Consider the following 11,746-nt stretch of genomic DNA (forward strand, 5'->3'; position numbering starts at 1 on the left):
TAGCTTATTTTGATCCTCATGCAGATGATCAGTCTGTCATTTCCTCTCCAGTAGTCAGTACTGAAGCTTCTCAAGTATCTGATTTTAGGTGTTCCCTCTGGTGAAAGATCAAACACTTCTGTGGGGCCAGGACATATTCCTGAAAGCTCTGATGTACTGTTTAATACCATGACAATTTGCTTGCCTATTCCACCTATAAATACAACCTTTTTGTTGTCTGTCATCTCACCGACAAGGGTGAAGAGCCAAACACAGTAGTGATGACAAATCAGATCCTCTTACAAACAGACCCAAGTACCTAACCTAAGGTTGTCAGCAAATTTCAGTTTAGTCAATATGTTCACCTGTCTCTTTTCCAAAACCTCACTCTTCAAAAGTTGAGGCAGCTTTGTATATGATCTTTATAATGATAACCTCATGTATCAGCACAGAATTAAGTCTTTGCAAAAATTCCCTCAGCTGTTTGTTTATATAGCCAAAAGATATAAAAGCACAGGAATTTCAGGCCAGTGATTGTCTTACTGGATCAGAAATGGTGTCAGATTTTTTTTAGTGGCTGCTACAATGCACTCGGCAGCAGTCAGATTTCACTCCATCAGAACCCATGTGATGTCACTGACTTCCCTACAAGGTGTCTCTATTCGTGATGTCTGCAGTGGTTCTACGTAGAATTTAGTGTGGAACATTATGCCATTGCACAGGCCTTCAGAGCAGATACTCTGTTTAGCAAAGCCTGCTTCCAGCTGCTGTTCGCTTAGATGAAGCGGGCATTGCTTTGGAGTCACCCATAGTAGAATATGCACTTGAAGGAGAAACATACGTCTCTACCCAGCAATTATATCTATGTGTAACAGGGGTGGGCCTGCTTGGGGTCCGTCTACTGGTGGCCCCACCCACCTGTTATGGGCCAACTGCTTGCCTTCTCACCTGCCATGGCTTGTTGTTAATTAATTGTTGTTAATTAAGCAGGAGGCTGCCCATTGTATGCCCCGATGCCAGGGGGCGCTATCTGCTGCTCTGTTCCTCCCCTACACCGCAGCCCAAGCCTTGCAGATGGTATTTGTAAATTCCTCTTTATGTTGGGGTCTTGGTGGCTGTGGGCTTACCCCTTCTCTCTCTAGCTAGGCCTGTCAGTCAATAAACCCACTAATCAGGGTTTGACTCCCAGGCTCTAGCTCTCAAAAAAAACTCACTAGGGCTCCTGCGCCCTCTGTGGTGCTGGGGTCTAGCTCACCCCCTAAATACTGCGCCCTCTCTGGCACCAGGGTCAGCTCACCCCTGAATATTGTGCCCTCTCTGGCGCTGGGGTCCCTAGTGAGGCCGCCTTGTTCCCCAAATAGCCTCACCCAAACCACCAATCTTAACATTCAACACAAAACTTAGGCTTCTAAAGCCATATAATGGAAAAATGCTAATACAGAAACAAGAGAGACAACATGCCTGCTTTCTTTAGGTGATCATGAGGCTCACAGCATGGCATAGTCTTCCGACAGAGACTGGGGTCGTGGCACCATGGTCATTGGGAGTCCCCCTCCCTGCTGCCCCTCTGGCCTTCTCCACTTGCCATCCGTAGGATCCTGGCCTTCCTCTTTCTGTCACCTGACCGGCTGGCAGGGCTTGAGCCTTAACCCCTACTTGACCAGCCGGCTGTGACTGGAAGGTTCTGGATTCAAAGGGACCACCCTGCCTCTTAGTAACAGTGCTCGGGTTCCCTGTTATACTATGTCAAAGGATACCAATATATATGACTGTTAGATGTGAATGATTCTGTACATGCAATTGTATAGAAAATGTTTACAGTTGTTTTTAGTTAAAGTTAGGGTGATCTAGTTAATGTGTCACTATACAGATGTAATGGTTCATACAGAGGTAAGTTACATGACTATTGTGCACTCCTGAGAAGCAGCTCCCTTTCTCCTTTGAAAGCATTTAAAAGGTGTGTTTCTCCATATCCAAAGAGAAATTACTTTCCATTACAGCAACCAGATTTTTTTCAAGGTGGGTTATTAATATGAGTATTCTGCATCCCACTGTCATTTCCATCTTCCTCAGAGCCTTTGCCACTCTGGTATTCAGTGGTAGAGGGCAAACTGAGGAGACGGAAGTGCGCGCTACTGTCTGGGCCCTTGGCATGGAGTATGAAACAAAGCAGGACATAGGGAGCTTATAAACATATCGCCAAGGCAAAAATCTCTTAAGGCTGAGACGTTGAGGTCCATGCATACCTGCAGTGGAATGTGCACAGGGACAACATATGTTGGTCAGTTTCTCAAAACTAATTTCCTTTACCTTCTGCTGAAATGATCTTAGTTTTACATGAAAGATTTAATAAATCATAAGCATGTTTCTTCATTGAAAAGGAATTCTGATTTATTTGGTTTTTAAATTAAATATTTAATTTTCTTCTTGGGCTTAATTTTACACTTATTCTGTTGGTAAAACAGGCAGTTTTATGAAGCTAAAGAAAAATATGAAGATTCAGCGAAAAAAGTGAAGAATTTGAAGAAATTTATTGAACTGCTAGAAGTAATGATGTTACAGAGATGCCGCATGTACAAGAAGTTCAGAAAGTGAGTGATGTTTAGTAAATGCTAGTGATTCGAGTACCTCATGTAAAATTATATACACAGGCAAATTAAACATTTATTGTACATTGTTAGATCATAGAAATGTAGGCATTTCCCAGGACCTGTCACAGTAAATCTTTGTACCTCTCTTGTATATTTATGTTTTTTTTATTTGCTTTCCTCTGAAACAATAAAACCAGATTCAGATTGTGGAAGGGGTCAATATTTTACCCAAGATTTCAAGTTTTAGCTGCAAGTAGACCTGTCTTAATTCCTCCACTAAATTCTGTGTACAGAACGTTATCAGAAGGCTTTGGTTAGATCATCAGTTGTCAAGCAGGGTGCTGTGAGATCTTCTTAAGAGTGCTGTGCAAGGTTAGCACTGTTAGGTGTAAAATCAGGTAAGCATGATTTACATGATAAACCCAGAAAGTTAAAAAATTAATCCAAAGTATTCTGACCTGGTAAGAGTTTCTGAGTTCTTTGCAGCAGAAGAATTGCCCTATTATTTTGCCCTAGTCAAGAAATGGGTGAAAGCTAAGAGCTGACATTTTTTAAGGTGCCTTGATATTATGAAGAGTGTCTTGAGTCTAAAAAGGTTATGAATCACTGGCTTAGATGCTGGTCACCTTAATTTCTGAAGAATTCAGAAATAAAAATTTACTGTGAAGTATGTCTGAGATTAGAATATGGCTTGATGATTATTTTATTGGCTGCCTTCTAGCAATCCTCTTTCAGACCCTTGCAGGATTAATTGACTGGGGGATATGAGTGATGTTTCATACATGTGTCTTCTGTATGTGAAATTGGATTCTTGACTGGGACTTCTAAAACCATGTCTTCACCTGAGATGCTATTGGACACGTCTACACAGGACACTACTGCATAGTTGTTACTATGCATTTATTTAGGACTTGTATTGTCAAGTCCTAAATAAATGAGCAGTAATCCAGTAATACTGTGCAGTAGCATATTAGCACTGTATGTGGTGTGGCACACTACTGCACAGTATTTTTCAGCTACTGCTCAGTCAGCATGAAATGGGAAGAGCAGGACTAGCCGTCATCTTAGTTCCTTCTTACTGCCTGTAATAATAAGGCAGTCTTTGCATTGTTTTCTTCATTGAGAATAATCATATCTAAAGCACTAATTATTGAACATAATCTAAAAGAGGAAATCTCCAGTACTGATCACTCTCCCTTTCAGAGTGGGCACTGAAAATATGTAGGTTCTTCCCTAAGAGGAAAGATACTCATCTCTCAGCTTTCCCCTCCTTGGTTAGTGTAATGGAACTTGGGCCTCTTCTGAGCGATAGAGTGGGAGAAGACCAGTGAGTTATAGTAAGTGTTCTTCACAGTATGCTCCCTAATATTTTAGATTAATAGACTAACGTGGCTAACCACTCCTACATGTAAAAGATGCATAACTCCATCTCAGAGCAAGTGAATGTTCCTAAGAAGAACAAAACCTTGACAGAGTAAGCAGTATAGTTTGAAAGCTGTTCATCTTTGTGCAACTATTCAACCATCTTAGGCGCTCCAGAGTTTCATGTAAGCAACTGCTTTTTCATAATCTGAAAAGCTTCTCTTCTGAACCAATGGAATCAATCACAAAGAATAGGGTCGGTGACAGACTAATGAGTTCTATTGGAAAGGAGTTTAGAAGCAAGTATTCCTCTTTGTAAAAGTAGCCATTAGTGTAGATAGGATTACCTTTTCTAATTAGGGTTAACAAATATGAGAAATGAATATACAAAACTATGTTGGGTTGTTGTGGCAGCTGTGTGAGTTAAAGTTGTGGATATAATATAGCCAACACAAGGAGCAATAAAGCACGCAAATGCAAATTAATGGCTCTATGTATTTCATGTTGGTCTGTGCACACATGCACACTTCACCACTAAACTCTCTCACAAAGACAACACACAATAACTATAACAATAGAAATACTCTAATCACTCCTTCTCCAGACATGAGTGAGTGGATTCTCCCTTCCCTGCTATACCTCCAGAATTATGCAGATTGGATGGTAGTGATAGGATTGGGGGAGAAGTCATGTCTTTTGTCTAGTTATGATGAACTTGTAGATGTTTGAACTCTAGCTTACTGTAGTTTCATAGTTTCATAGTTTCTAGGGTCAGAAGGGACCTGACCAGATCATCTAGTCCAACCCCCTACCATGGCAGGAAAGAGTGCTGGGGTCAAATGACCCCAGCAAGATGTTCATCTAACCTCCTCTTAAACACCCCCAGGGTAGGAGCCTGCACCACTTCTCTTGGAAGCTGGTTCCAGACCCTAGCCGCCCTGACTGTGAAGTAGCGCCTCCTGATATCTAACCTAAACCTACCCTCTGCCAGCTTGTGACCGTTATTCCTGGTCACTCCTGGCGGTGCTTGGGGGAACAGTAACTCCCCCAGTGCCTGCTGATCCCCCCTGACTAGTTTATAACAGGCCACAAGATCCCCCCTCAGCCTTCTCTTTTGGAGGCTGAACAGGTTCAGGTCCCGTAGCCTGTCCTCATAGGGCCTGCCCTGTTGTCCCCTGATCATACAAGTGGCCCTCCTCTGGACCCTCTCCATGCTGTCGACATCACTCTTGAAGTGTGGCGCCCAGAACTGGACGCAATACTCCAGCTGCAGCCTGACCAGTGCCACATAGAGGGGGAGGATCACCTCCTTGGACCTGCTCGAGATGCATCTGTGGATGCATGCCAAGGTGCGGTTGGCCTTCCTTACTGCCTCTCCACACTGCCGGCCCATGTTCATCTTGGAGTCGATGATGTAATTGAGAGCCTTTAAATTGTGATGTGTTTTAGTAATTGAATGAATGTGTCTAGGAAGGGAAAGAGAAGGTACATAGGGTTAGATTTCCTAATTTTGTCCTTTGCTTACTTAGGATCATGGCAAAGTAGGGATGGGAGAGAGACCTGAGAAGGTCATGTTGTCTAGCCCCCTGCTCAAGGCAGGATCATCCCTGACTTAAACCAGCTCAGCCAAGTTTCCAAGCATGGAGATTCCACAACTTGTTAGGTAGTGTGTTGCAATACCTGACCACTCATACACCTGTCTGTCAGGCATATGATGTGATTCTATCATATATAACACCATTCTATCTTGTATGTCAAATCATATTTCCTTGCATACCACACATCTCTGCCCCCTGATAAAACACACACCTTGTTTTTGGAAGACAGAATATAGAAAAAATATATTTTTTCAGAGTCATAGCTAACTGTGTGAAATAGGTGGCACCATCAGAAATGGTTTGGGTGATGCAGCAAGAACTTCCTGGTATACAAAGACAGCAAAAAAGGCTAGATCCCAGATTCTTGCAAGGGCAGTAGTAAGACTACTACTTATTATAAATAGTTCTTTACAGTAAATGATTTTATTTGCTGTAAATGTATTTTATTTATTTATCCTGTAAATAAAAAGTGCTCTTTTCATACCTCAAGCTTCATCAGAGTACAGACTTCATGCAGCAGCTCACTCTCTCTCAGGTAGCTCAGTGGTTCGTCCACCAAAAGCTGTTGCCTTACCAGTGGTTAGGAGAAGGTTAAGCTTTGCCCCTGCTCTTTGCCCCAGGGAGAAGTGGTAACCATCTTGATAGCCAGGAGTCAGTGTCTGCATGCTATTTCCCACCGTGATTCTATTCCAGTGAAGAAAAATCAGTTTCACTGCTTAAAATACACATCTAAATTTTAAAGGGCTGATTGTGGCAGGGATGCCCATGTGCTATGTGATAAAATATGATATATGTAAATTACTAGCATATTATTCAGATTATAGATTTACTCGATTTAAATATAAAGTCCATTGGAATACTGGGAAGATAATTTTTACATGACTGAGTGCTCAGGACAGTAGTGGAGGATTATAATTGTACTGCATTTTTGTGTATGTATTATTTCTTAAATACTTAATGGGTACTTATTGGCTAAAAATCTGTGATGTTCTTATCTTTTCCTTGTCTTTTAAAAAAAATATTAACCTAATGTTTATTTGCATAATTTAAATGAAAAGGTCCCTTACTTTGCGATGCAAGTACAGCTTTGGCGAGTTCCTAAAGAATCGAGATTACTCTGGAGAATTAGTTTTTGACCACAACAATGAAACACTTTCAATAATAGTAAGTTTTCATTTCTTCTTCATAAATAGTTACCTAAAATTGAATTTAACAATATTTAATTTGTCATGGAAATTTAACTGTAAAGAAAAATTCTGCTCAGTTACCTCATATACTTTAGTTCCTTTCCTTTATAAATACAGTTTTGCATAAAACAGTGGTTTTTTAGATTATTTTACTGCTCTTGCTTTCCATTTCATAGCCAAGCTCATATAATATTATTCTTTGACATCAGGTATGGCAGGTTGATTGTCAGAGGATTAGAACTTCAGGTATAGAAGAAATGGGGTGAGCTGTTATAGGAATAAAAAAGGCAGGGGGTATAAAAAAGACCTATTATTAGAATATATTTAAATGTAAATTTAAAGGGTAAAGTACAAAAATGTAGTAAATATATAATCTTTCTTTCTTTCTCTATTTGTATGCTAATTTTTAATAACTAGGAAAATTAAGAGGAGTAGCTATTGCACATTTGGCACATTAGCGGAACGTCCTAGAAATACTGTACTCACATTTACCGTTAATAGCTTGTCAGTGGATGGCACCCCACCTTTTTGTAGCTAGTTTCTTGCATGAATCAGTTACAGTTTGTCATATTTGGTAGGAGATGAAGATCAAATAATAAACATTTACTTATAAATTTGATCGGTATATTTGTTTACTCATTAAATCAAAATATTTTCCTCTGTTATATAATAACATACAAAAGTTACTACTTGTCCTATATTTTAAAACAGTTCTGAATTATCTTCCTGCTGCTAGAGTACATAAACTCAGACACAGGTAGAACATAGTGTTGGCTTCCGTCATGGACTCACTTTGGTCTTATTGATGCATTTTATTGAGTGATTCTAATTCTTGCAGGGAAAACAAAGAATCCTAAATTTGTCCTGAAAGCTAAGAAAGAAAAATATATAAAATACTTTGTTTTTAAAAAGTTAACAGAAATCACATTAAGTTTACCCATGTATTTTTGAAGATACATAATAAAAGCAGACTTCTTGTACTGTTTAAGAGCTTTAGAATACAATTAAAAGGGCTGTTTTTTTCATTTAATTTATGATTTCAGAGGAACTGTTCTTTGTTAAAACACCATTGATAAAGCAGTTCTCTGTTACACTTGGATCATTTGGATTTGCTAGTAACGTAACTACATTAGTTCAGGAACTTAGTAATTAGTAAAAACAGAAATTGATCAGGAAGTTACATGGGAAGTTACTGGTTTAAATTAATTCTGTTCCATGATTTCTTCAGCAGTGGATAATTCATGTCTAATGACCTTAAAAATGTTTTCCAAAATTGAATACAATTTAATGGTTTTAGTTTCGTTGTGACACATGCATGTTGAAATTTATAAACTCCTTAGAAAACATTGGGGTTGTTGTTTACAATATAGTATGTATTGTTTTATTAAGTGTTAATTTTATAACATTAAAGTATATTTTTATTTACCAGTTAAATGAATGCTTAATTACAGGTCCAGCTTGGAAAGGGAGACAAGGCTGCTTCGCATGACACAAGATCTCTATCAGGAGGTGAACGTTCCTTGTCAACAGTTTGTTTCGTTCTTTCACTGTGGGCCATTACTGAATCTCCTTTCAGATGTTTGGATGAATTTGATGTCTACATGGTAGGTGGTGGGAGGAGGGGGTCAAGCAGCTTGATCCCTGCCCCTTGCCTTCCCAACAACTTGTTCCCTTCTACCTGTCCCCTTTCCCCCAACTTCCTCCCCTGCCTGCCCTCTGAATGCCTTCTGTCTGCCCCCCTTCTCCCTCTTGTAATCTTTGCCCTCCTGGCATTTATATATGCCTCTCTCCATCAGACTCCATCTTGTACTGGAATCTAAAATGAGGGTCTACCCTGCATATTAAATGGAGGGAAAATATTTCATTTTGCATTCAAGTAAATACAGTAAATAAGAAAAATAAGATCTATTTCCTGTTTAAATAATACCAAATTATATGACACTGGGTCAGACCAGTAGTCCATCTAGCCTAGTCTCCTGTGTTTGATAATGGCAATAGTAGATGCTTTTTGAGGGAAAGCATATGAAAAGGGTGTAGCTAGAGTATCCTACCCCCCTGCCATCCACCATAATTGGTTTTGGGATGTCAGAGGCTACATTCCTGCCTGTTTAATAGCTGTTAATGGATCTATCATTCATGAATTTGTCTAGTCCCTTATTGAACTAGGGAGAAGTCAAACCAGGGGTGCTTAACCTCTGGCCAGTGAACCAAATGTGACTCACAGAGACTTTGAATGCAGCCCACAGGGCTCCCCGCAGGTCAGGAAATTTGGCAATAGAGGAGCAGTGGCAGTATTGCCACCCTTCGCTTTGGTCAAAACCTTAGGTCCTGTGGGGTGGGTAAGAACCGGGCCACAGCCCCATTCGCACATATCCAGATTGGGGTTGGGTCATGCTCTCTTCCTGCCATGCAGCAGGCTGCACCTCCTTCTCATTGCGGGGCCAGACATTGCCCTCTTCCCAGGGCCAGCTCACGTCCCCTGTCCCACCCACATGGGGCTGGGCCATGTCCCCTTCTTCCCAAACCAGCCAGGCTGGGGATAGGGCATCCCCTCGTCCTCTCATGGGGTTGGGTCATGTCCCCTTCCCCCACAAGGCTGGACTAGGCCAAGCCCTCTCCCTATCCTACGGAGCCTTGTTGGAGCGGGACCAACCACCTTTCTGCGCTGTGCGGCTGGATCAGGGTTGGGCCAAGCCAAGTTCCCTTGTGTGGCTGGACCAGACCCAGGCTATACCCAGGTGGCTACAGCTGCTCTGTGAGGAACCCAGCCAGTGTATGCAGCTGCCTGGCAGGGGGTGGTGCTGTTTGGTGGGCGCAGGGCGGATGCCAGCAGGAGCATGGTGCAGATAGGCCCAGGTAGGCATGGGGGAAGAGGGGAATGGACTGGACAGCACCTGCACTGCACTGCCCAGATGAGCTCTGCTGCACGCACCCCCACAATGTACAAGAGTAAGACTTTATTTGGAGCTATTCTGTAGTCGCCTCTATATACAGTACTCAAAACATCAATCAGGACAAAAGTTATTTTTTGAAATAAAGTTAAAATATAATATAGTAGGTGTTTGATTTTTAGTATATGATTTGCTTCTTATCTATAATTTGTTAAAATTATATTTTCGGAAAGATTTTGTGTGTGCGGCCCTGGACAGCTCACCAGAACTCATTAAGTGGCCCTGCAGCCGAAATAATTGCCCATTCCTGCCTTCATCCCAAACCTAAGCCTCCAGTGTAACTGAAATCAAAACACCTCAGCTTTCTGGTGGGCACCCAAACCCTCACTGGGCTTAATGAAAAATAAAGGCCACTTGCCTGCATAACAAGTCTCTCTGCCCCAGGTAAGTCCCTTGTTCCCAGGCCTGCAGAGCTGCTTCCTTCTAGTCCCACTTTAGATGCAGGAGCCCTGCTGTGCTGCTGCATGGAGCTCCTCCCTCCATTAGTCTCAGGCTGTCATCCTTGACCAGCTTCAGCCCAGGGCTTACAAAGCTGAGCCTGAGCCCTCTTCCAGTCATGTGATGCCCCTGTCAGCTGACCTGGCTACAGGGCTGTTCTTTAACCCCCACTCTGCTGGCTGCCTGTGCTACAAAAACCCTGCCTGCCAAGGGGTCATGCTGCTTTTCATTAAGAGGGCCAGGGTTCCCCGTCACAGCGCCCCTTAGTTCTAGTATTTTGCATGGTGACTGACTAGGAATAACTGGCAGTGAGCTTTAAGAGACAGAAGAAAAAAACCTATAGAAGGTATCTGGAACTCTCGCCCATATCTAAACTTAATTTAGAACATAATTCGTTATCAAAGGATCCTGCCATGGGAGTCATACTGTCCATTTTACAACATATGTTAAACTTGTTAGTAGAAATTCAGGTGACCGTTCTTCGTGTTGCTTATGCCCATAATCAGTGGTTTCTCCACCCAGGTTTCTGTTATAAATTATGGGGAATGATTAGTTCTAGAAACTTGCGAGATACACCATTTGAGCTCTTCAGACGTAGATGGCACATCCCTAACTTCTGTTTTCACTGTACAATTCAGTTGTTCTTTGGTCATAATTCTTAAGCTAAAAAGCTTTTCGTTGGACTCAGATCTCAGGGAAAGAGAGTATGATTGTAGAGTTTTTCTTAAAAAGTTAATGATAGACCAAGAGAGCTCATCATTCATAAATTAGAGAAATGTAAATCACAGATTGGAAATTCTGAGGTATATTTTTCAAACTAATACAAATCTGACATGGATTGCTTTCTGTGCAACAGGGCATTTCAAATACACTAATGATTTTGAAAATGGATGACAGTCCCTTTTAGTTTTCTGGGGATTTTTTTACTATCCCTTCTCAGTTCAGTGTATGTATGCAATAATAAGCTTATATTTAAATTGCCTGCCTGCCCTATGTCTTGAGGCAGACCCAGGCAAACATTTTTCCATATTAAAGGTACATCTGTTGAGCTGACTGTCAGAAGGGTCTGACAGCATATAAACAAGGAAGACAACTTTATATTACTAATACAAGTGTTTGAAGGAGTCAAAACTCTGCTGAATTTTGGCTGCATTCTCCATTGTAGGGTACATAAAGTTTCAAGAGTTAAGATGCATACTGAAGGAGGCTCAAGGTTTTGTCAAAGTCCTTAAGTCAGTACCTTCCTATTGAATTATGCAGATGTCGTGCCTTGCCTTCACTGGAACTGTTCTAGTTGCAGAGAATGATGAAGGTCTTTAACCAAACAATTTCAGATGATAGATTCACTCTACTTAAAAAAGTCCATTGGAAAACTGGAAAGACAATTTTTACATGACTGAGTACTCAGGACAGTAGCAGATGATTGTAACTGTACTGCGTTGTATGTACAGCCTTTAGTTACAGAATTATATTTTGTTTCCCAAGTATAACGTGATATACACATTTTCCCTACGATTCTAAGGTCTACCTGTATGATTGACAAAATGATGAAGGAATTTTCAAGACCCTCTTTTTTTCTTCATCATAGGTGTTATGTGCCAGTGACTTTCAGGGACTCTTCAGAATATTGTATTGCACAG

The 11,746-nt window shown here is 41.1% G+C and overlaps 1 protein-coding gene across 2 annotated transcripts in view; it reads left to right on the forward strand.

The window, feature by feature from the left end:
* Positions 1 to 11,746, forward strand: part of LOC109311630 (structural maintenance of chromosomes protein 6-like) — a 70,469-nt gene that overhangs the window by 51,894 nt on the left and 6,829 nt on the right. For both annotated transcript variants that reach the window (XM_019537371.1, XM_019537372.1), the window contains exons 23-25: positions 2,445 to 2,570; positions 6,589 to 6,694; positions 8,169 to 8,321. In XM_019537371.1, coding sequence (XP_019392916.1) covers positions 2,445 to 2,570; positions 6,589 to 6,694; positions 8,169 to 8,321 — 385 coding nt within the window. The remainder of the gene's footprint in view (positions 1 to 2,444; positions 2,571 to 6,588; positions 6,695 to 8,168; positions 8,322 to 11,746) is intronic.

The sequence above is a fragment of the Crocodylus porosus genome, unplaced genomic scaffold, assembly GCF_001723895.1.
Source record: "Crocodylus porosus isolate Cpor-Errol unplaced genomic scaffold, CroPor_comp1, whole genome shotgun sequence".
Classification (NCBI taxonomy): Eukaryota; Metazoa; Chordata; order Crocodylia; family Crocodylidae; genus Crocodylus; species Crocodylus porosus.